General features: G+C 36.7%; 1 protein-coding gene across 1 annotated transcript in view; it reads right to left on the bottom strand.

Annotated features, from left to right (window-relative positions):
- LOC101895731 (uncharacterized) overlaps positions 1-27,322 on the bottom strand; it is a 134,832-nt gene that overhangs the window by 33,566 nt on the left and 73,944 nt on the right. The window contains 12 exon segments of the mRNA XM_059126464.1: positions 2,253-2,485; positions 2,549-2,810; positions 4,181-4,585; positions 4,658-4,848; positions 5,100-5,300; positions 5,378-5,523; positions 8,518-8,632; positions 8,795-8,959; positions 8,962-9,310; positions 20,449-20,870; positions 20,942-21,056; positions 25,633-26,184. Coding sequence (XP_058982447.1) covers positions 2,253-2,485; positions 2,549-2,810; positions 4,181-4,585; positions 4,658-4,848; positions 5,100-5,300; positions 5,378-5,523; positions 8,518-8,632; positions 8,795-8,959; positions 8,962-9,310; positions 20,449-20,870; positions 20,942-21,056; positions 25,633-26,184 — 3,156 coding nt within the window.

Below are 27,322 nucleotides of genomic sequence, written 5' to 3'. Positions count from 1 at the left end.
GGTTTAACAAAGATGCAATGTGACGACGCATCTAAGAATGAACTTTAGGTAATTGGGAAACTAGCCTCATATCAATCATCGTTGGTACCGATAGCGGCTTGTAATCAACATGGAGTAGTACTCCTGCTGATGAGAGAAAGAAATTGAGTATACTCTATTTTTGTTTTATTTGTAAGTGTGTCCAAAGCTCTGATATGCTCGTTTTCACTCGGGAATAGACGCACGAGCGAGATTTCTGGAAGAGTTTTGGAGGTATGTGTACTTTCCAGACCCCAGATTTGCTCGTTTTTACTCGGGAGTGACACTCGCTCTCGTGCAGCATTTCTAGAAGAGTGGGAGTTTTATGTAGAATTTGTTCTTCACTCTTTTGGTTTTGTGGGGACGCTACCCCCAAACTTAAATGGGAGCCAAGTCATTCGAAATAGAGAGTTTTTCTGCTATTTTCTAACCCACGGCAAAAAAGAAAACAAAACCAAACACGTTCAATCGAATTCGTGAGGATAAAATTGAGTATACTCAATTTGTTGTTTCATTTGGATGTATGTGTACTTTCCACACGCCAAATATGTTTTTTTTTACTCGGAGTGAAACCTGCTCTCGTGCGGGATTTCTCGAAGAGTGGGAGTTTTAATGGAGTGTACTCTTCACTGTGTTGTTTTGTGTAGGGCGCGACACCGGTCGAGTCGAATCACTCGAAATATAGTGAGAGTTTACTCTAAGAATGAAATAGAATAAACATAAATATTTTATTCCAGCCAGCTTCACTCTTTTCTCGAATTCGAACCAGTTTTCGGAGATTTAATATTTTTTGTAAAACTTCTACTCTTCGAGCACTCCCGCTACAATCGAGCAAGCCTGAGCTCTGAAGGTCGAACTCAAAAAGTTCAATACGGTCTCGAGTGGCAAACTTTCAAATGTTGCAAACTCTAATAACATCACAGTGGATATAGAAAAAGATGTTTTCACTTAATCATTTTATTTCAGCTCATTAAAGATATTGTGCTTCTTAGATTATCACCCACTACAGGGAGACTGAATGACGGTAGTTATATCTGTAATATTTGTTTACCCTCTTCATTTGTTTGCTATTCGCCACAAAATGCGGTTTTAAAATCAGAAACGCCATGAAGGTTTTTAAATTACTAGCCATGTATAAGTCTCTTATGGATGAGACACATTTTGAAAAAGAAGGCTTAGATAAGTGAATTCAGTACAGTAAACTTGGTTTCTGATATAACGAGTTCTTCTTTTTCTAAGCTATACTTGCCATAAACTATTGGGCGCCAAATTGCAAAGCACAATAAACATAATTTCGTTTAAATTGAATAAAACCTAATCTCTTTTAAATGTTATAAATAAGAATGAGAAGGATAAATGAAATAATGGAGAAGGATAAGTGAAATAATGAGAAGGATAAGCGAGGATGTCCTGAAAGTTTAAAAGCCTTTTCACCAATACAATTTTCCTCAATTCTCTGCCCACGTATGTTAGTATTCAAAAAATATATATAAGTATGTTTGGAACTGGTCTTGCATATTAGTAGTGGCAGTGTTCCAGAAAACCGGAACGTTTTAAGTGAGGTAAAACACTTATTGCAAATGAAATTAATTTTAGTATTTTTTCACAATCAAGAAGTAGTAGAAAGTGCAGGCAAATCAAAATGGAATCAAGTTTTATGTTTGTGAAAGAAGAGTTGTAACTGTAGCTGTGTTGTGGAATTATTTAAAGTTTTGTTGTTGTTTTTTTTCTCTTTAAATGGTTAAATATTGTTTTGTTTTATATTGTATGAAATGATAATGTTCAATGTTATTTTGTACAGTGTAGTGAAGCTGAACATATGTTACAGAGAGAGAGAGAGAGAGTTGCCAACTTGTGCTTGAAAACAACAAAAAGTTAGAGAGAGACATGTACAGCAATTCTGTTAAACAGGGTGGGGCATTTAGTTTCTTAGTGGAAATTTGTAAAGTTTTTTTTTCGTTTTTTTAAAAAAGTTTTAAAGGTTAGTAAAGAAGTATTTTACAGTTTGGATGTATGTAGTTGTGGTGGTAATAACTTTGACAACACAGAAAGAATAATGGTAGTAGTATTAGGTATAAGAGTAAGTATAAGAGTAAGACTTTTGAAAAGAGTTGATTGATATTGAAATGTTGTGTATTTTCTTGGGGGAAAATACAAAGATGTTGTTTTTTGTTTTCGTTTGAAAATATGTAACAAATGCCAATGGTGTTGTTATTGTTGTTATTGACACTTACCGCTTGACCTTGTTGTCCTGGCTGTTGTTGGCCGGGTTGCTGCATTCCTTGCTGTTGCATCCCTTGTTGCTGTTGTTGTGGATGCATTTGATTTGGATCATATTGATTCGGATCCTGGCCCATCATTTGCTGCTGCATACCCATTTGACCGTGTGGCCCCTGGGGTAATTGTGGACCCATGCCCATGCCCATTTGATTTGGTCCCCTTCTGCCCACTGCATTTCGTACAGAATCTGTAAAGGGATAACAAAATTATTTCACATGAATCCATATTGATTTTCGTAAATGTTACTCACTTGGTATTAGTATGGGTGCACTGTCGGCCGATTGTGAGTCACGCGATTTCGTACGTATAGTCACGGCTCTTGGATTGAATGTACCCAATTTACCAATGTCTATCAGAGCATGATCACCCGTGGGTGAATTGATATCGGTTACCTTTTTACCATCAGCGTACACAGAATAGCCGGTTACAGGCCCCGATGATGTGGGCCTATTAACTGGCTGCCATGTCACTAGAATGGTACCATCTTGAGGACCAGCCTCAAGTTGAATTTCCTGAAAAAAAAAACAAAAGCAAAAAATATTACAATTTGAGATTTCTTATTTTTGGAGGCAATGACAATGACAAGTTCCTGATTATCTACGTATCGTCAAAATACCGAATTGGAACACCTAATTACCTACCTTCCCAAACGTCTTCATAAATAATCTATAACTCTTTAACATCCGATCAGAGTTCTCAATTGCCCATATAAACTTGAATAAAATATGACTAAATCGTAAAAAATATTTAAAATCGAAACTGACCCTAATATGGGGGCCTATATCAAAAAGTGTAACAGGTCAATGATTTAAAAGTTTCTACTAAATTCCAGCTCGATCTTAGACTTTGCGAAGTATAGATTAAAATATAGGGAAACCTTTGACTAGGGTTAAAGTTTTATATTTTTAGGAAACTAAAAATAGGTCTCAAACCACAAAACCCTTTGGGCTTTGATCCACCAAACGAATACTGTCACATCCAGCTAAAATTTCCTACACCCAAGTCCCAACATAGATCAATCGATTTAGAAAATTTGACTTTTAATGCGAAAGGTCGGATTAGGCCTCACTACACCTTTTTATACCCTCCACCATAGTATGGAGGATATATTAAGTTTTTAATTCCGTTTGTAGCACTTGAAATATACACTTTAGACCAGTCTGTCCGTGGAAATCACTCTAGCTTCCAAGCGAAATATATCTACAGGACTATTGGTATTGAAAATGGGCCATATCGGTCCACGTACATATAATGGTACCTCCCTATTTTTTGGTGATTTAAGCGACATTATTCACCGGAATTATTTCAAATTTCGTATTTAAAGTTCGTAATGAATACTACAGCCGATGACCGAAAATTGTCTGTGCAGGTCCACGTCTTCGTATAGCCCCCATAAACGGTACATCCCGACATTCGGTATTTTGATGATTTTAGCGACATCATTCACCAATTTTTTTCAAGTTTCGCATTCGAATATTGTAATGGCTTATGACAAAAGTTGCCTATTTAGTCGTCGCCTAGACCCTAATATAACGGCTATATCCGGAATTTTTAAGATTTGTATAGATCTTTTTTTTTTTAAATTGCCGAATTCGTTTCAAATGGTGGAGGGTATTCAAAGTTCGACCCGGTCGAACTTTTATGTATATGAGGTGCAATGTATATTTCAAGGTGTTACAAACGGAATGACAAACTAAATGTACCCTCCATACTATGATGGAGGGTATTAAAAGATGTTGTCAGTGGAATTCTATTGGAATTTTGTTCCTGCGTTCGTTATTATAGCGGAATATGTCCTCGTGTCCATTAAAGAAATTCGTGTAAAACTGTGGCCAAACTATAGTAATATTTTTGATTTGACGAAATCCCCCCTTTCACTTACCTGTGGTGGATCCGGTAACCCCTTAGTTAATGTACGGAAATCGGCATAGGCTCCGGGAGCTTCTTCTTGTGGACGACCCTGTCCTGGCTGCGAGCCACCGGGAGCGCGCAAATGTTTTGCCCTGACCGTAACACGATACTGTGTACTGGGAGCCAAACCGGTTATGGTATGACGATAGACACCCGGTTTAACAGTTCGCACTTCGACATTATTTACACAGACGACATGCTGGTGATTGGAGTTGGCTGGCAGCCATGTTATGACAGCCGATGAACACGTTATGTGTGTAGCACGAACCGATGATGGACCCAAATGTGAGGTATCACGACCGATGATCATTGTACAGGCGGCATCTCGGGATTGCTGGCGATTTTGTGTGACACTACGGACACTGATGCGATGAGGCTGAAAGGAGGAAAAAGAAATTATTTTATGATTAGATGATGTTGGAGTGATGTTTTGTGTGCTTCAACTCACCCGATTCGAATCCACGCCCTCTATAAGAGCACGTGTGCGTTCATTAGCTTTGACGGTTACTTTAAGCACACCATCCACGTAGACATGATAGCTGTCGATGAGATTGTAGCCACAGGGTTCGGGAGGCGACCAGCCGATCAGTACACTTTTGTTCAGTTGCCTTTCCAGAGTTAAATGTTTTGGGGCTGGTACTAAACAAAAGAAACGAAGAAATTAAATATTAGTTTTTCAAATAATTAAGCTTCGCTACAAAATCAACGAAGAACAACCCTACAAATCCGTGGAAAATCTAGCTTACTCTCATTTAAAATATAACTTGAAAAAAATCTTCTTACTTGCAAAACAACAATTCCAATAAACAAAATGATTGTTGTTGGTGTTAGAAGGTGTTAAAAATCAAAAAAAATATACAAAAACATGTTTTATGTGCTGAAAATCTTACCATTATCACTTATGTCATCCTGATCATGTTCCAAATCTGTATGGGATTCACTTAACCTGGCCAAATCCTCTTGGGTGTGGGTGAGCAATGGATTGTGTGGTGGTAATGAGGGCAATGACGTTGAATCACATTGCATGGAACCGTCTTCGGCATCACGCAAAGTGGACAGCACAGCTTGATGGAATTCTAAGAGATCGTCGCCTGTTTAAATATGAAGGATAAAAAGAATTATGGTTGAGAAACTCATTTAATTTTTGGAAATATTTTCAAAATATTACCTATTAAACGCTGTACAAATGAAGCAGGCACCAGGCCTCGTCTACCGTCCAACAACTCAGCATCAAGGTATCCACCTTGTGGCTCACCACTGGTCCAAACAAGCAGATAGTCGCCAGCACATAATGAGAGTTCACCTTCGGCATCCCTAAAAATTATGTGAAGGATAATTATATAAATTTTGGTCAAAAAACTAACAAATTAAGAAATATCAGTCGATTTTGCTGACAGATTTAAATTATTTAAATATATTTTGACTTCTGTTATGATTATTCAAATTGTTGACCCTCTTTGTGGTAGGTTGCGAAAGTTGAAAGAAATATTTAGATAGCAAGTTGTAAGGAATCGCTCTCTTGTTTCGCAAGTTATGACAGATACATGTATTGAAATTGTGGCCCTGTGGCTGAAGTACTAGACGGGGTTGGCAGATATCTATCATCTTCACAACAGTTCTTGCATTAGCAAAATGATTTATGATCGTTTTTGTTATTCAAAATTTTGACCGTTTGTTGGGGAGGCACCAGAAGTATCGCCGATCGCTAACACCTTTACAACAGATCTTGTGTTGATATAAATGTTGGGATGTGCCAAGTTTGAATGGAATCGGATGTTAATTTCGCGTTTTATGAGCTTCATGGATATTCAAAATGTTGACCCTTTGTGGGGAGGTACTAGAAAGAGTGGACCGATATTTCCCATCTTCATACCAGATTATGGTAATAAAATATTGTGAAGTGTGAAATTTGAAGTCTCTTATGTCACATATTAATAAAGTTATAATTATCCTACATTTTGACCCTTTGTGGGAGAGGTCCTTGATGGAGTGAACCGATATTATTCATCTTCGCACCTGACCTAACACTGATGAAAACATTAGGATTTGCAAAGTTGGAGCAAAATCGAATGCTAATTGATATTTATATTAGGATGTACCAAGTTTGGGCCAAATCGGATACTCCCTTCCAGAGTTATCGTGCGCACCAGCCAGCCAGACAGACAAACGGACGAACATCGCCAGATCGACTCCAACTGTCCTGCAACGGATTTGGTCCAAAGAGACCTGGAGTCTCAAACCGTTATCTTGCTGAGGCACATTTTGTCTTTAAATGTTAAATATTGCGTTGTATTATTCCAAGAGGCGGACCTTCATAGCCAACTTTTTGACAGAGAGGTTGTCAAACAAAATCATCAAAATACTGAATTTCGAGAGGTATCTTATATGTAATTAATTTTACATATATAATGTACTATAAATGTCACAAAAGTAATAATTTCGGAGGGGCCCAGGCCTCCCTTCTTATGACCCTTTTATGAATAATCACACATTCGATAGTCGCCGAAACTGAGGGAGTTATTGTTTTTGATGTTTGGTATTTTTCAAACATGTTTGCAATTGATTCTTTAAAGGACTTTTCCACCCTGGTATAACTTAACGACGATCCACATGCGATTTCTTCTCGAACGCTAAAAACTAACGGCACGAATATATTCGAATACTTATTAACACGTGTTTTCAAAAGTCACTGTTTTTCACATAAACAAGAAATCTTCCAACAAATGTAGGATCCTATCTTCAACGGCTCATGTAATAGTAGTACCTTTTGGCACGTTCGAACAAATATGGTAAGTGATTTCTAACAACGAAAAATAACATCAATAATACAATTATACTATATTTAGTATCTTTTAACACTTCTCATAGATTTATAACCATTTGCATTTTATTTAATATATTTTATTACTCCTCGTGCATTTTTAGTATGTTAATGAACCCACATGAAAAATCTGACACGCTTTTTACCTAGAGTGCAATATGTAGTAGTCTTTAGTAATTTTCGATTTTTTTTTTTTTTTTGCACAAATGTCCCAACACCCGGGTTTTAATTTTTAAAAAATAGTACATTTAAGCACATCTCCAATATTTTTACTTCAAGTATCCAAAAACACATTTTTGTCGTAGTCTTGTGTGCCAAGGAGACTCTAATACTAAATTTCAGATTTTTGGTTCTATCGTTCCAGTTCTATAGTTTAATTGTACATATGTGCTGTATAGATGTATGTGTGAAATTTATACTAAACTTCATATTTCTAGCTTTATCCATTCATCGAATGTCTTGTAGTACGTTGATAGCTGAATTTCCTTCTTCCCCATACCTGTGATCAAATGATGGCTCTGAAAAAATTGAAAATCCCAGTTCTTAGCGATCTCACGAGAATAATATCGATTTTCTACATTTAGTAATTTCTAAATCCTTAATCCCTTTTGGGAAATCCTTTAGTACCCACACCCGTTAGTACCCATATTACCACAAAAAGTGGTCCCCATAAAAAAAATTCTCAGGGCCGACTGTTTTTCTTCGAGAATGTGCAAAAACTCCATTAGGGCTGATATTAACCCTTTGGCGCACAATAAACTTCAAATCGGATAAAGATATATTTGAACGATCTCGATAAACTTTGACAGAGGGAAAATCTGTTGTATTTCAAATATCATTGTTGTGGAGTATATATATGGAAGCTATATCTATATCTGAACCGATTTTTACCAAATTTGAATTACTTGGGCTGAATTCAATCGGATGTGTCGATATCCATTCCATTTGCATGAATATTTCACATATGACGTGTATGCGTGTAGTGAATGAAAAAAATCGCACGGAATGGATTTTACTCTTGCTCTTTTAGTTTTTGTGATACCTTTCTTTCTTTTTTAAATATGTGTATTCTCCACGAAACAAACACAAATACGTTGAAGATCATTGTTTCCAGTCTTTACCAACTTAGCAAATGATAGCCTATTAGCTTTCGTTTAGCAAACTCACCGTTCCCTTGCAATACATTACCTCCGAAAAACTCACTCGAGTATTCGAGTGAGTTTTTCGGAGGTATGCCTCCTTATCTTAAGTTAACTATGAGAGGAACTTCTTTATTTTTTATCATAGCGTTGTTCCTAGATCAAACTCTTGCTCTATTTAGAGTGTATCTACTCCCACTCTAAGTTTTCAAACGGAAATGACTCGGCAGTACAATTCCACGAGAAATCCTGCTTATGAACAGGTTTTGCTCCAGAGTGAATATGAACAAATCTGTGTTTTTCCATACTATGGAAAAAATAGGCTTATTAAAAATGTTCATTACTTACTCTGGTGGATCATATGGAAAACGGGCTATGAATACACAACAACGTCCTTTGCCAGGTATATCCAACATATCCACTTGAGGTTCACTGATGCCATTGTTCAAATTATGATTGCGAGCTAAGGATAAAGAAGATGATAAGAGAAAAAAAAAATAGGGAAAAGGATAATGTTTTAAACAAGCAAGCAACCAAATTACTCAAATCTACAAATGCTTAAGCTATATTCGGGTGTTGGGTAGACTTAAAACAACATCTAGCAATTAAAAACATAAGTACTTACTTTCTAAATCCAATGGCGCTAAAGCTAAACCACTTCGACTGTGCATCAGACTGTCCTGGAATTCATCCAAGCCCCAGGTATTAGGTGGTATCGGTGAGCAAGGCGAACTACGATTGCCGTAACGTGTCAACGGTATATCGATCTCTTCCAGCATTTTCATTTGGTAGCATTGCGCAGGGCAGCCGATGTAAAGGGATATGATGCGGACGAAGCAACATCGAGAAATGAAGGCGGTGGACCAAAGGTATTCTGTAAACCGGGAGCCAACCCACTGACGCCGCTGCCAAGACCATAAAGCGAAGATGTGCCAGCCAGACCGGTACCCAGACCAGTTAAGCCGCTGGTACCCAGCAGAGCGCTCGTATCCAGGCCGGGTATTGAGGGGTGCGTTAGAGAGGCGCCCAATGGCGGCAAGCCTGCGGTGGGGCCGGTACCACTCAGCCCCAGGGCCGAGTAGCTGTTGGTGCCCGTGGGTAAGTTATGCGAGTTCAGCGAGAGTATGGGCATAGTTGTGCTCTGTAAATTGTATAGTTGTATTGTGCCACGCTATTATTATTGGAATATTGATATTGGTTGTTTGTTTGATTGATTGTTTGGTGGGAGAGTGAGAATTATAAGCAAATTGAGTAAACGCACACACAGAGACACAAGAAAACAGTGTTGACAATTCGAATTTTTTGATATTCGAGAGAAATGTTGCAGCGTTTGTTGTTGTTTTTGTGGATAAATATTATTATTGTTGTTAGTAACATAATATAGTAGTTGTTGTTGTAGTTATTTGCATTTGTGTGTAGTTTTGTTGTTAATGTTTTCATTGTTGTTGGTTTTTGTTTTTTCATTTTTAAAATATAGCCATCGAAATAAATCACACACAAATGGGGATACAAAGACAGAGACGGAGACACACATACACACACAGATATGTACAAGAAACATTGATCACATCAATTGTGATGAGTGTATGTATGTTGACGTGTGTGTGTGTGAGTGTAAATTTTTAATAGGTTTTTAACAATAAACACACACACACGTATATGGATATGTAGTCATTTATACATTTAGAGTATGTTGATAGAACAAGGATACCAAAGTTGTTTGTTTTGTTGTCCGCACACACGCACACACAAAAAAACGTTTGAAAGAGAAGAAAAGAAACGATTTTGTAATAGTCGAAACGGAAACGGATATGAAATTTATATCACAGCAGTTACGACACACGCACACACAACACAAAGTTGTACGAGAGAGTTGTTAATGTTGTTGTCGTTTTCGTTGTGGCATGAGTAGAACAAACGGCGGAGAGAAGGAAGAGATATACAACAAAAACCAAAGAGACATATGACGACAGCACATATACAATATAATAGATATCAAAGAGAAGCATACATAGAAATAGAGAAAGAGAGAAGAGAGAAAAAAGAAGAATAGAAAAAAGAAAGAAATCAATTTGTAATTTCTTTGGGTTTTCTTTCTTCATTTGTTGTTGTTGTTCTAGTTATTATTGTTCTTGTTGGTTTTGTTATTTTTAGCAAATGGAAGAGAGTGTCTGTATTTGAGTTAGTTAGTTCGGGCAAGCGAAATAGTTGTTGTTAGTCGTTAATGAATTTTTGCTTGTCCTTTCATCCGTTTGGGTCCAGGCTGCTGCCTGGCAGCCAGAGCCCCCAGATGATAAAAGGACAAGCATGCGGCTGCTGCTGCTATGGCTGCTGTCGGGCGACATGGATGATATTTGATGACGAAAGAATCCCTCTAACCGGGGGACTCATGAAATATTCGCAAAGCATAATGGTAAGTAAGCGTTCACATGATGGCCATGAAAGCCTTTTTTGAAGGCTGATGAATGCTTTCAACGAACGAACGAACAAACGAACGAAGGTGTCGAGCGTAGTCGATTTACACAAGAGGAAGAAGAAGAATATAAACGTTTTGTAAAATTGTTAGATTCTCAAATAAAACGGAAACTCAATATAACAGTCATGCAGAAGCCATTTTTAGATAAACATACCAATACCCACACACAGACGCACATACGAACATATCAAAGCGTAGAATATGTAATTTGTAAACAAATAGAAAAAGCATGGAAGAATAAGAGTTTTGCGGAAGTAGAAATAATAAGCTTCTTAAGAATAACTAATGAGACTGAAAAAAGGTATCGTAATAAGTTAAAACGATGGCAGCGCTTATATTTTCATTAAATAAGATCTACACGCATTTTCTAGGCTCTAAAATGTATGTCTTTCCGATAATGTAGAAAAAATAAATACGAGAGTATTTAGTTTTTAACAACAAAATCGAAATGAATTACGAGAAATTTTATTTTGCTTTATACAATCTGATGAGCATGAATAATACATCGGTGCTCTGGGTCCATAAAATATCAATTTTGAAATGCTGTTATATTCTGTGAGTAAGAGACCCCCAAATATAATTGAGCAGCACTCACAATATGAAGCATTCCTAAATTCCATTGCTATCACCAAAAATAGAATCTATTTTAAAAATTGTAATACGAAAATTTTGAATACAGAGTTATACAGGTCCCAAAACCAGATATTCTTAAATCGCAAGTAATCTGGTTAAAAGATTTTGGAAGGTACTTGATTTAAAAAAAAAAATTGAAAACTACCACGAAGACGTCAACCTTTTTGTCATATGCTGTAGTACGAACTTTGCCCATTACGAACTTCAAATACGAAATTTGAAATAGTTCCAGTAAATAATGTTGCTGAAATCATGGAAATACCGACTATATGGGGCCTATACGAAGACGTGGACCTGCATACAAAAATTTGTCATAGGTTGTAGTACCCATTAGGATCTTCCAGTACGAAATTTGGAACGATTCCGGTGAATGATGTTGCTGAAATCATCAAAATACCGACTTTTAAGAGGTACCGTTATATAGGGACTTTACGAAGTCGTGGGCCTGCATACAAAAATTTTGTCATAGTTGTAGTAGTACCCATTAGGATCTTCCAGTACGAAATTTGAAATAATGTCGCTAAAATCATGAAAATACCGAATATCGGAAGATACTGTTATATGGGGACTATACGAAAACGTAAACCGACATGGCCCATTTACGAACTTAACCTGCCTACTGGTAAACTATGCATGTATGCAAAATTTAAGCCTTTTATCTCAATTCGATCGAAAGATAGCGTGATTACAACAGACAGACGGGCATCGCTATCGAATGACAAAGCTAATATACCCTCCATAGAATGGTGGAGGGTATAAAAAACTAGTGAAGAAAGTGCAAATTCAGACTGAGCAGAATTTATGATACCCTACACCACTATGCTAATTTATAAAAAATAAACTTTTATATTAGGAATTTATGTAAAGATGATCGTAACAACGATGATTGTTATTAACTGTTTTAGAGGGGTTTAACTTTATTTAGAGTAGTTTAAATATGAAATAGGAGGACGAAGCTATATCTTAATCTTATTCAATTTTCACTAAAGTTGATTATTGAATTTTTATGTTGTATGTGAAGAATGTACCAAATCGATCAAATTGTGGCTGATGTTATAAACCTAAACCTGGACAGTATATATGGGAACTATGTTCAAAACTATATTATATATTGTTAAATAATTCTATTATTCTGTTAAAATTCTTTTAGTGACAGCTCATTATATTGTTTACAAGCGTACAAAAGCATTTTGGTGAGAATTTTCCAGAAAAAAGTTATTCTTGATGGAATGCAGGTGTGATAGTGTGATTTCTTTATATTTGGCTAGAAAACCACAAGTGGCTATCGATAGAGCACTCCAACATTTAAATGTGAACAAATCTTTTGTGTCTCGTACCATCGCTCGTTACCGTGATACTGGTAGCGTAGCTCGACGTCAAGGAAGTGGACGGAAGAAAACAGCAACATCAGCAAAAATGGTTCGAAAAGTAAAGAAGCGACTTGATCGAAACCAGCGTAGCAGTGGCCGAAAAATTACTCGTGAGCTGAACATATTGCAATATTCCATTCGGCCAATATTGAAAAATGAGCCAAAAGTGGTGAACTGCCGAATTTGGTTTTCTCCGATGAGAAAACATTCGTTGTCCAGCAGTTTGTAAACAAGCAAAATGATCGTGTTTACTTGCCAAAGAGATCAGCTGAAAATGTGCACCCAGAACTCAAGCGCCGGCCATGGTGATGGTGTGGGTCGCCATAACAGCCGATGGTCGCTCTCCCCCTCGGCTACTAAATTCTCCGGATACCAATCCGTTGGACTATTGTGTCTGGAGTATTTTGGAAAGCAAGGTTGGCACCAAAAAATACCAAAGTGTCGATCACCTCAAGCAAGCGCTTCGTCGGGAATGGGCCAAAATGCTGCAGAGCAACATTCGGGTAACGAATCTAAACTTTTTCTAAAATTTTATGCTATTTCCGACATTTTTTGCTTTCATTCACTAAAATTTTAAATAAAATTATGGCGTTGGACTTTGTTGCAATTTTCTTTATCCTATCTTGTATATGGGAGATATATGCAAATCTGAACCGATTATCGCAAATTTCAATAGGGTCCGTTTTGGACCAAACAAATAATGTGTGGAAAATTTCATCTCAATTGGATAATAAATGCGACCTGCATTAAAAGAATCAGAAAGTGACTATATGAAGTTCCTCTAAAGTAACTGTGGGTCTATATCGGTTCCTTCTCCCTGTTACAAACAAAGTCACAAAGGCGTAGTACGTGGTGGTGTAGGGTATAAAAAGCAATATGTGTTGTAGGGTATAAAACGGAGCAAAATACCAATCAATTGGTATTAAAAGTCGTTTGAAAAGTCGAAATTTAAAATCTCGTTTCTCGAAGAGGACAGCTTTTGTCCAAATGACATTAGTTTGCCTGATATTCCTGTATATATATCCTAAATATTGACTTGGATTGAAAAGTCCTAAATATTTTATGTCAAATAGATTTTTTCTTATTGAAATGCCAAGTTTGGTAGTTTTTAATTTATTTCTATTAAAAATATAAAACAACAATACACATTATATTGCTTGCAATAGTCTCTAGTCCCACAAAATGGCTCTACCCTTAAAATCAAATTAACAAAAGCGTTGCTCTCAATTTTGTTGTCATTTTAATAAATCGCAAAACGGCAAGGTAAGCAATTTATAGACCTCATTCAGAAAATAAATGACAATGCCTACCTATGAAAATGATTAGATCATTTATCAGTTATTTTGACCCATTTATTTATAGAAAAGAAAAAATATTTTATTGCCATGTTGATGGTTGTCCTTTAAACGATCTAAATAATAGCCATAATTGAAGCTAATCGCATTTTATATTTATGCCACGCAAGTCGAGTCGAGTCGAGTAGAGCTGAGCCAAACTAAGCCAACCAAAGAACCTACCAATTTCCAACCATGATAACCATGAACTAAATTGTTAGCGAAAACAACTCAACTCTTTAAATAAAACGGGGGTGTGGAGATGGCTGGGTGAGAGAGTTGTGCGAGGCAGTATAAGGCCGGACATGGCACCAACATTACCCCAATTGGGAGCTGGCAGGCATTCTGCAAGCTGATTGTTCAGTTATGTGAAAATATGTTGAATGAATTGTTGCGGAATGTTGGCTACCGCACGTGTATGTCTTTAGAGTGGTTTGCTTGGTTACAGGTAAGCCAAACAAAATGGTTTTAAAATGGGGTGGATTCCCCTAATATGGTATTAGGTATTTAAGGCATGTTCAAGTTAAGAAATCTTTTAAATTTAAAATAAAATAAATTTGAATTCTGCATTAAAGTACAAAAGTTTCAGAAGTTGTCTCAAATACACCTTTCGGAGAAAAAAGGCTGTGTGGAAGACCTAATAGATGAAAAGGAATAGAGTCTAATATATATAGGAAAACTGTGGGTTAAATGAACAAATGCAGAACTTTTAATATCCTCCGCCATTTTGAAGGAATTTGAAAAGATTCAATAAAAAGTCTATAAAAAATACTACTCAAGTAAAACCCCTTACGTGAGGGCTGGCATTTCTGGTGAATAATACCGCTAAAATCATCAAAGTACCGAATATAGAGAGGTGCGGAAATATGGAGCCTATACGAAGATTTTGACCTGCATACGGGGTTTCTTGTCATAGGCTTGTTCAAGCGCGATAGTGTCATTTCTTTATATTTGTCTGGAAAAACACAAGTGGCTATCGTTAGAGCCCTTCAGCATTTAAATTTGAATAAATCTTTTGTGTCTCGTGCCATCGCTCGTTACCGTGATACTGGCAGACCTTGGAAATTCCAACAGGACTCAGCACCATCGCACTCAGCACGCGCCACCCGAGAATGGTTACAAAATGAGGTTCTTCGCTTCATTTCCAGCGCACAATGGCCACCAAAATCTCCGAATACCAAACCGTTGGACTATTGTGTCTAGAGTATTTTGGAAAGCTAAGTTGGCACTAAAAAATACCAAAGTGTCGATCACCTCGAGCAGAGCAACATTCGGGGAGCGTGTGATATTTTCATTGGTCGTTTGAAGGCCATAATTCATGCCAAAGGTGACCAATTCGAATAAATCTGAACTTAATCTAAAATTTTATGCTATTTCCGACATTTTTTTATTCAATAAAATTAAAAAAATAATATCATTTGATGTAGTTTCGTTGTTTCCCAGCATACCGATTAACCTAGCTTTAAGAACAATAGATGAAAAGTGGAACATTTTACAAAAATACACGAAAATACCTAAAGAAGTTTTTAAAGAAATACTGACCTTTTGCATAAAGGACTGTAGATATTTCATATACTCGGACAAGGTGTAAAGGACTTCCCATGGGATCACCAGCGTCACCGATCATTGCCGACATCGTAATGGAGGAATTATTGGAAGCTTCTTTAGAAAAACTGATGACAAAGCCGAGATCAGTAACCAAATACGTAGACGACATTTTCGTATAATGAAGAAATCGGATATCAACACCACATCAAATATCCTAAATGCATTCAACCCGAGCATACAATTTACACACGAACTGGAGAAAAATGACAGACTACCCTATTTGGACTCAATAATAATCAGACAAGGAAGAAAACTTATATTAGATTGGTACCAAAAACCAACGGCGTCAGGACGATTGATTAACATTTATTCTAAACACCCCCGACGAATAAAAATGTAATGGGGACGACGCTGACGTATGCCAAAAGTCATATGTCGGCACGACAAAGACAAAATTAAAAACTAGACTTTCCGGACATAAATCGGATCAAAAAAGTGACAAGCCTCTCGAACAGAAGACTGCTTTAGCTGCCCATTGCACATTGATAGGACATAAACCCGACGTTAAAGCCGTCGACATATTAGCACAAGAAAATAATTACAAAAGACGATTTACCTTGGAAATGTTACTTATTATAAGTTTACCAAATGACAAACGAATTAATAATAAAACCGACACAGACCACTGTGCTCACATTTACAGAAGCCTAGTTCATAAACACCGACGAAAGAAAACTTAGTTTGATACTGACATTTAAACTCAATAGACGAGCTTTTACTTTAAAAATGTATGTTATTTATTTGTTATATATTGTTAAAATCAGTTTGTAATTTGTGTTTTTGTAAAACAGATCCCTGAAGATGATTTCCGGAGGAAATCGAAATATTGGAAGAATAATAAAAAAAAACATATTTTTTTAATGACCTTAAGCCAAGCAATTAACCAAACAAGTAAAAAAAAATAAAAAAGTTAAACATTATGGCATTTGACTTTGTTGGAGTTTGTTTATCTCACCCTGTATTTCGAGGAGTTACAAACCGAATGATAGTATACCCTCCATAGAATGGTGAAGGGTATAAAAATTGAAAACGTTAATGGGTATTAACACCCTCAGCATTTGCTGCTACAATCGCATAAAACCAATAATTTATTAAATTCAAAACCACACTTTAACAAAAAAAATCATAACCGCATTCCATGAGGCCCAACTGTACAAAATATATTTGTTCTATATTTGCATTGTGTCACACACATACATACACACTCCCCCACATTCACTCTGCATTCCTTCACTCGCATGGACACATGTTTATAATTAATAATTGTGTACTCGTTAGGGTACATTTTTAGAAGTAGTACTCATAGTCACAGTCGTCGCCGTCAGCCAGTCAGTCAGCAAATGTACTTGACGTACTTGAAGAGCAGAAGCGTAAGTAGCGAGCATGCAAACATTAAAAATTTAAAATGTTCAAAGCGAAAAAGGAAATACAGGAAAAGAAAACATTAAACATTTAACAGATGACAATTTGCATTTTAAATATTCCAAAAAAAAAAAAATAAATAAATAAATAAAGCAAAGACGAACGGTGATTCAAAAAACAACAATGACAAAAATAAAGAACTGAACAATATAACCGTAAATAGCACCCTTGAAAGAGTTAAACAAAAGTGTTAGGGGTGGATGAGAAAATGTAATCAGGAAACATGTAAGAATCTCATTTGAGAATTTGAATTTAAAAAACAAACAGATGAATATATTTGAACAAAAGTATACTGAAGTACATGACATATGTTAGGGCAATTTGAATATCTACATCTGTTTATATTTGTGTAAAGAGTTACTTTTGTAAAGTTTGGAATTGTAATTTATATATGCATTTATACACTTATATACAAATATAAATAAGAGCAATGATTCCTTGATTTGAGTGACAAGTTTTTGAATTATCCACGCCCAGACGAGGTAACTGAATTTACAACTCTGAGAAACTCTACAAAACACAGAGTATTTAAATGGTATCAATATTTTGTATTAAGCATCTAGAGAACAATAGTATACGCCAGTGTTTTAATGAGGTATGTTCTTTTTTGGATCCGAAAATACACACGGTGGCAAGTAGCGATTCCAGTAACCTGCGGTCCAAAAATTGATTTCATTGTCGAGGGTAATGCATCCTAAGACTCAGATTCTAAATTAGACAGGCACGCGAATAAAACCGTTACCGAAAAAACCAAAGCAGAGGAAAATTAGAAAGGTGGTGCATGTATTGAGAGGGAGAGAAATACGAAGATTGCAAAAGAACAAAGTAAGTTATCTGTCGCTATAAAGTCGATGATATGGAAATACATAAACATGGTCACACTTTTTGAAAGCGGTACATATATCAGAATTCCTGAAGAGCAGGATACTGTGAATAACCTTGAGGAACGGATCTTTTCGCTCTCAAAAGTTTTGAACCTATGACATATCATATGGAAACCATCACTATCATTGGTTGAATATCACATGTAGACATAGATGTGGCACGCTCAATTCTAACAAGGAAGAATGCTAAGTTCGTCCAAGCTGAAATTATAATACCCTACACCATTTGAAAGGAATTTGGAACTTTTCAAATGAAATTCGTTATATGGAGGCCATACGAAGACGTGGATCTGCATAAGTATTTTTTTGTCATAGGCTATAGTACCAATTCCGAACTTCACTATCGGGAGGTATCGTTATACATGCGCAATTTTCTCATAGGCTGTAGTACCCATTAAGATTTTCATATACGAAATTTAAAACAATTTCGGTGAATAATGCCGCAAAAAGCGTCAAAATACCGAATATAGGAAGCTACCATTTTATGGGACCTATACGAAGACATGGACCTGCATAGGAAATTTTCGGTGACAGGCTGCATCTATTACGAATTAACAATACGAAATTTAATACAATTCCGGTGGCTATTACGAATTTACAATACGAAATTTAATGCAATTCCGGTGGCTAATGTCGCTAAGATTATCAAAAACCGAATATAGTAAAGTACCTTTATATGGGGGCTATTCGGCCATTTTTATGTAAAATCCATTGCAAAAAAAAATTGCGGATGCGTCGAATACCTGTTTTTACATAAAGGAGTTGCCAGATCGAAACAAAATGTATAACAGAGATGGAAGTTTTCAAAACACCCTCCACCATACATAATATGTTAAAGCTGTAGTGACCTCTCGTACTAAATGTCATTGCTTTGGAGGGTATATTTCAACTTTGAGAAGGCTTAGATATAAAATGGCATAAAACATATGTATGAGAGCTATAACTATAAAGGAGTTGTTTTAGTACAAATATGGCAGACTTTAGTCTTGACGGAATTTTATCGTATGACACAAGACACAACCAAATTAGACAAAATAGCGCAGTTGGGGGTCTCATTTACAAAAAATTGAGGAGAGTATATATGGGAGCTATATATAAATCTGAACCGATTTCGACCAAACTTGTCAAAAGTATTCCTAAGCTGTATCTGATACCACGTACCGAATATCATTGTTAAAGAGTTTATATTACTAACCTGAAAGAACCAAATCTATAATCGGATGAAACTTATATGTGGGAGCTATATATTTTAACCAAAACCTAAAACAAACTTTGGAAGTTCTACCTCGACCCTGTGATTTTTGGCTCACAAACATGTCATTGGCCCCATAGTGCTATGGATGACAAATCAGATCTAAAGAATTGATGACTCCATTTCGCTAAAAGATATATATGTACATTGTACAACTTAGCTATCCTCAAAATTATTTAATATCCATAAAAAAGCAAATGTTAATACCTGGCTGATCCATAAATTAAATCTGGCTCCATATGGATTATTGTATCCTCCATCATAAAATCCCCCAAAAATAACCTGCCAATCCTCCCAGACATAACATCCCATTAAAAATGCATGCCTCCGCCCATCGAAAAACAAGTGCAAATGAAAAACGAAAACTTTTCTGTGCTAAAAATATCCAAAAGTCGTTGACAGCAAATGAAATGTAATTAATTAAATAATCTCGTTCGAATCAAATTATATTTGAGATAACATCGCAACCGAAAAAAGGAAAAAAAAAACATAGAACATATCAACTGCCCAGACTAAAGAGGCAAAACAAAAGGAAATGAAACAGAAGGAAACAGGACAATTAGGTAGGCACTTGGTATTTACAAAACATTAACGGAAGCGCCAGAACAAAGGCAAAATTCGAAACAAAACAAAAAACAACATTACGCCATCCATTACGTCCACTTAACGTTCGGCTGCTACAACGTAACGGAGAAGAACAAGAAGAAGTAACGCATACAACCATACAAATGTGCGATGTGTGATGTATGTACAATACAATGTCTGCGCACACATACATACATACATACGTACACACGGAGAACAGCATTGATAATCTGGGAGTAGATACGAGGGGTGGTATGATAAGGCAATAATAATGCGTTGTGGTTGGTTTGAAGTGTTTGATTTGTTGCGGTTTTGGACAAAAGGCAATGAATGAATGGTGGTGGTGGTGTCGGTGAATGGCGGGAGACTTGTTGGAACAAAGACCTAATTTTGCATTCTTTCTTTTATATGTATGTGATGTGCTATGCGATGGATCAGACACAAATGTGTGAAAATATGTACGAACAGAAAGGTTTTTGTGCAAAGGCAATGAAGGTTGGTGACACAATGTGTATGCGTGTGAATGTGTGTTGCATGTAATGAGTAAGCGATTTGTAATGCGATGTGATGTGATGTGGAGTGAATTGAGCGGGTGTTATGGTTAGTAGATTGGTTATTGCTTTGCTGTTGCTATTGCTATTGTATTGATAGTTAGCGGTACTTGTTGTTGTAGTTGTTAGTTAGAGCAAGAAGTTGAAGAATTGTGGTAGTTTACCTGACTTAATGCTGATGGCATAGACTTCATCGTATGAATATTTACCGGCAATGGTGGAATGCCAGTGATTCCACTTGTTCCACTCAACAGCTTGTCCACCGTCGAGGTACCCGCATGTCCGGCGCCATATGCCGCCGATGCAGCGGCAGCCGTTATGGCATGACTGCTCATGCTCGAGGAAATGCCACCGATTGAGTTTGGCACTAAAGCCGATATGGATGTTAGACCCGTGCCCGGAGCGTGTGCCGTAGTTGCCGATAGGCTGGATACAACACCGCCGGGTGCACTACTGCCATTGGGTAGACTTGAGGTAAGGGCCGATGAATAGCCAGTTAAAGCACCGCTACCAATTGTGCCGGCCGTTACGCCGGACGTGCCACCCAATACAGCTCTCTTATAACGATTCAGTTCTTCTTCAAGTTCTGCAATAAACCAAAGCAATGATGAATTACGTTTGGGAATTACACTTCTGATGTTAGGTGTTGATAGTTACCTGTTTTTGATATGGTTTTAAATTCGCTATTTGTATTCAATATGGAACTTGATGGCATGGCTGATAATGCTGCTGATGTCCGGGGATGTTCTAGTTCGGCCAAAACTCGATTATCCTGTTGGGAAAATATTAATGTTATGTGAATGATTTTAAGAGTGACAAAGAAAATTGCAATACACGAATCACACATAAAACGAAATAGGCTTCTGAATTTTCTCATTGCTGCAGAGCTAATTGGAAATTGTGAGTTTTTTAATATCTGGACCAAGACACGGGAAATGTAATGCCAGTTAAGTTCTTCAGCGAAAAGGAAAAGAATAATTCCTTTCCCCTCATCTTCAAAATTGTTTTTCCTTGATTAAACATTTTTTGTGTGAATTTAGAAAATCCCAAAACTGAACAATTTTGAGAATTTTGTTTCAAAATATTAAAAAAAAAATGTCAATTGTCGTACCCTTAAATTTGGTCTCAAAAAGGCCTGCATAAAGGCCACATTCCATATTATGCTAGAGTCATATGTAATTTTTCACAATTTACATTTAACACTTTTGTAGCAGACTTTTAAGCGCGCTCTGCAATGTTTTTTAAACTTAAACGTAACGCTAAACTTTATAATATATATACTGCACAAAGCCATATAACATATATGTACAGGGTGAAATAAAAAAACTGCAACAAAGACAAACGCCATATTTTTTACATTTTTTTAAATATCGGAAATAGCATCAACTTTTAGAATAAGTTTAGATTTGTTCGAATTGGTCACATTTGGAACGAATTATGGCCTGCAAATGGCTAATGTAACCATCACACGCTGCCCGAATGTTGCTCTGCGGTATTTTCGCCCATTCCCGGCGAAGCGCTTGCTTGAGGTGATCGACACTTTGGTATTTTTTAGTGCCAACCTTGCTTTCCAAAATACTCCAGACACAATAGTCCAATGGATTGGTATCCGGAGATTTGAGTACCCAAGGCTTTAATACACCCTCCAGAATATTTTCGTGATAATATTCGGCATTTATTCTGATGCCACGGTCGATTGGCGGCCCAAACCATCACCATGGCCGACGCTTGAGTTCTGGTGGCCAACCGAAGGTGCACATTTTCAGCTGACCTCTTTGGCAAGTAAACACGATCATTTTGTTTGTTTACAAACTGCTGGACATCGAATGTTTTTTTTCTCATCGGAGAAAACCAAATTCGCAGGTTCACCACTTTCGGACAAGCAAAGCAACTCCTTAGTTCTTTCGAGTCTATTTGCGGTGTGCGGTGCGGTGTAAGTTCTAGCACTTTTTGGAATGTCAATGGCTTTACCCCGAGCTCATTTTTCAATATTTGCTGAATGGAATATTGCGATATGTTCAGCTCACGAGCCATTTTTCGGTCACTGCGACGCGGGTTTCGATCAAGTCGAAAGTAAAGATACTTTCGAACCATTTCTGCTGATATTGCTGTTGCTGTTTTCTTCCGTCCACTTCCTTGACGTCAGGCTACGCTAGCAGTATCACGGTAACGAGCGATGGTACGAGATACAAAAGATTTATTTTAACGATAGCCACTTGTAATTTTCCAGCCAAATATAAAGAAATCCCACTATCACGTGGGGCTGAGCTGTCACTGGAATAATTTTAACAGCTGTCGGACGAGTGGCTTAGAAATGACAGCAGTCTGAAGTTGGTTGCAGTTTTTTTTCATCTCACCCTGTATTTATAACATATTTTAAGACGCTTCACACAATTTGTTATCTGCTGCAAACATAATAATTGTAAAATTTACCACTTTAAATATGACTCTAACTCGATGTGGAAACTGACCTTTACTCGCTGGTTTAAAAATTAAAATTAAAAAGAAAAAAATAATTTGTTATTCCAGTCTCTTCCCCGATTTATGTATATTTTACGTCTAACGTAGGATTAAATTTTTACTATCAACGGCATGCGAAAATTCAGAACCTTATTTCCACAAATTGAAATCCATAATATATCTGAGCTGAAATGTTTTACTAATGTATTGAATATTAAAAGCAGTAATGTGGTTGGTGTGCCGCTCACACTTTAAGTTTGAGCTATAAATACCTGTAATATAATTATATTGTGCAACAAATTTGTAAAACAGTTTTAAGTTCTTAATCAGCTTCAAAACACCCTCAATAAAAATATGAAACTGGTGACCAACCAACTTGGGATACGTAAGATCTAACCTGTGGACGTATTGATGATTCAAAAAGTTCATTTTTGTTAATTATTTTGATTGTAGTTACAGTCGCAAAGTCGAATTTCCTGAATCAATTTGCAATTCTCATAGATTTTTAGCGGACTTTTATTTTTCTACACCCAAAAAACGTATGCAATGATAACAATTCAAAAGCCCAACAGCGGGGCAATATTTGTATAAACTCCACAGCGTGAAAACCTAGTTATGACTGAAAAGGATATTCTCAAATCGGAGGTAATCTACCCGGTTGATTGAATGGAAATTATATGCGAAACCGAGAAAACACCGAAAATCAGCAGATACCACCGTATGGGCCATGGCTAAAAGTGAACTTAAAATGTCATATAATAGCTGATTTTGTGGAAAATAAGGGCCGAAACCTTCAAAGTGCTAAAAATTAAAAAGTGGATCAACATTAACTAGTTTTGGCGGGGTGTATTCTACCCATAAAGGGCCCCAAAAGGCGAAGATGTGCCTTTACATGGGAGATTTTTACGCTGATCGTACTTTTATAGAAACTTAATAGGGTTTATGAAAAATATTACGAGGAGTTGCAAATGGAATGACAAATTTAAATGTACCATCCATTTTTTGGCCGAAGGTAAACAAAATCTAAAAGGATCTTAAAAATCGAAAATCGACTTTTTCGTTAAACTTATACAAAATTGGAACTTTGAAAAGAGTTAACGCTTATATAAAGTCTGGCGAACGTTTTTTTTTTTTTAATTTTTCAAAATGTTTGATTTTTCAAAAATATTGACCATTTTTGTTGAAGTGCTAGAAGCAGCAAACCTATATATTCATTATCGAACTTCATATAATTTAGACAAATTTATAAAGATGAGAGTACATAAAAGGCTTTTATGAGTGGCTAAAGTCATCGGCTGGCTTCTTCGTAGAGGAACAAAGGAATAGAACAGTGTTGGCTTGTTTGTTCGGGATACCATAGTATTTTGTCGTTGCAATCCCAGGCTTAATCCCTTTATTGTTGTTTTTATAAAAACAACGTTTTATTTGTGGAGAACGATGGTAATGTTTACCAGGGGATAAGGCAGGGAATGCCTAGGTTTCGGAAAGAGTCACCAATCCTCATCAGTTCCCTTGTTTTTTGTCTGGGATATTCTCCCCAGAAGTTATTTTAAAAGTAACTTCTATGACAAAAAAAAACATTTTTTACCCAAGTGACGAGATCCTAAACTCAATAGAAGAGGAACCAAAGAATTAAATAAAACTAAAAATCTTCTAAATTTTACAACCGCACTTATAAACATTTACATCTTTCTCCACTTGTTATGCTTTCGTTCTATCTGGTCGAGGTAGCATAACCATGTAAGTTGGTTTTGTCTGTTACAACAAAAACCCTTCGTCGACCGTGCCTTGTCTATTAATAGAACAGTGTTGGCTTGTTTGTCCCAGACAAAAAACAAGGGAACTGAATAGGATTGGTGGCTCTTTCCGAAACCAAGGTATTGACTGCCTTACCCCCTGGTAAACATTACCATCGTTCTCCACTAATAAAACGTTGTTTTTATAAAAACAACAATAAAGGGATTAAGCCTTACGATTTTGCAACAACAAAAAAGGAACAAAGGAATTTTAGGTTGGCTTTGGTTCTTTGTTCTTTTCCGGGTCCCTTTACCTTTCATAAGAGCTATATGTAGATTTGTCGAAAATTGAAAGTATATACATTTTCCCGCTTATTCTAACATAGACAAAGAAACTGGGATGTGCAAAATTTTAAGAAAATCGGAAATCGATTTCCAATTTCAAAAGAGTTATTATTATTTAAAATACTGATATATTGTGAAGAAGAGAAATATTGTTCATTTTCGTACCTGACCTATGTTTTATCTAAGTATTACGATGAGCAAAGTTTGAAATATTGGGTACTCTATTAGCCCAATATCAGGTTAATATTTTTTTTCGATAGAACTGGATCTTAGTTTGTTAAAAATATTATTATGTACTTAGTTTGAGTTAAATCGAATACTCCTTTAAGGCGAGAGTATCCTTAAAATATCGATATCGATCGATCGAAAACATCGACATAGTCCCAATTCGCCCATAGAATGCTTTCCACAAAGGACATTGAGTTTTTGGAAGAGGATTTCAAAGAAGAATCAGCAACTTATTCAAATCCCTTCTTTCAAATCAAACTTATTTTTCTCTCCGCAAACTTTCTGTGTGCATAATGAGATTTATCTATTAAAATTAAAAATATTTCCGTGGAATAAATAAAGCAAACGCAATAAAAGCTTGAAAATGTGAATAATCAAAACTAAAACTATTTTTTCTGACTTAATATTAATCGAGTGATTTGCATCGAAAGCTTCGGGATATTCGGGGTGCATGTGTTTTACTAACTGTGTGACTTCATGAACCATTCATTCACTCATCGACTTGATAAACACACACACAAATTGTATTTTGACATTTGACAAAAGAAACGGACATACATTAGCTAGGGATAAACGTGCCTGTTCAATTTTTGCCATTATGATATCGATCTCTGAACCCTGATCTTCACGACCGATCGTTGGCGCCCAGGTCACGGAGGTGGTGGTACCCGACGACACAGGTGGCGCACTCGACGAAACACCGCCGCCAATTGTCGAACGCATATCTGACATGTTGCGCATATCCGATGTGGCATTGCGCATATCCGAAGCGGCACTGCGCATATCCGAGGCGGCATTTCGCATATCCATTTGACGCATTTCTGACATGTTTCGCATTTCGGTTAGATTGCGCATATCCGAGGCGGTCATGTTTCGCAATTCGGCCGCATTTCGCATGTCAGACATATTTCTCATGTTGGAGGCGGCGTTGGCAGCAGCAGCGGCGGCCGCTGCATTGTTGCGCATCTCTTGAATGTTACGCATTTCATTTAAATTTCTCATTTCGGCGGCGTTACGCATCTCGGCCATGTTGTGATGATCTGCCTCATTGCTGGACCGGGCAGATTTGGTTTTCATGGCAGCGGATAATTCAATTTGCAGTTCTTCGCACCGGACATTTTCCAAAGCAGCCTAAAGATGGAAGAAAAATGAAAGAGAATGGTGGATTAGAAGAGGAGAACGTGGTTAAAAATATGATAGATATATAGAACTGACATGGTAGGATATGTTTAAATTTCAGTCCTTTATCGGAATTAGGTTAAATTGAAAAAAGGGCTACAAGTCTTTACAGACACACACATAAGCCAGAATAGGCCTGCTGTGCGCTCTAAAAAACTGTTTGTCATGTGGTGTTTTTAGATCCTCCACCATACTATGCTGGGTATATTAACTTTGCCATTCCGTTTGTAACTCCTCGAAATACTCATGTCAGACCCAACAAAGTATATATATTCTTGATCAACGTAAAATTCTGAATCGATTTAACGATGTCCGTCTGTCTGTCCGTCTGTTGTAATCACGCTATCTTTCGAACGAATTGATATAAAAGACTAAAATGTTGCATGCATGTTTATTTTGCCAGCAGGCAGGTTAAGTTCGTTAATGGGCTGTGTACCTCCGGTACACTGTGTACCTCGGTACCTCCGGATATTCGGTATTTTGATGATTTTAGCGACATTATTCACCGGAATTATTTCAAACTTGGTATTTGAAGTTCGTAATGGATACTACACCCTATGACAGAAAATTGTCTGTGCAGGTCCACGTCTTATTTTAGCCCCCATATAACGATACCTGCCAATATTCGGTATTTTGATGATTTTAGCGACATTATTCACCGGAGTAGTTTCAAATTACGTATTTAGAGTTCATAATGGGAACTACAGTCTGTGACAGAATATTGTCTATGCAGGTCCAGTTCTTCGTATAGCCCCCATATAACGGTACCTCCCTATATTCGGTATTTTGACGATTTTAAGTACAATGTTCACCGAAATTGTTTGAGATGTCGTATTTGAAGTTCGTAATGGATGCTACAGCCTGTGACGGAAAAATGCCTATGCAGGTCCAGGTCTTCGTATAGCTCCGATATAACGGTACCTCCCTATATACGGTTTTTGATGATTTTAGCTACATTATTCACCGTTTATTTCAAATTTCAAATTTGAATATGTTAACGGCTTTTGACAAACAATACCTATGAGTTTCCAGGAGTAAAATTTAGCTGTCCAAGTTGTTTTGTTGAATTCTTTTAGCTTGGTACGGTAGT

This window comes from Musca domestica, unplaced genomic scaffold (assembly GCF_030504385.1).
Source record: "Musca domestica strain aabys unplaced genomic scaffold, Musca_domestica.polishedcontigs.V.1.1 39, whole genome shotgun sequence".
Lineage (NCBI taxonomy): Eukaryota > Metazoa > Arthropoda > Insecta > Diptera > Muscidae > Musca > Musca domestica.
This window is presented reverse-complemented; position numbering and strand designations above follow the sequence as displayed.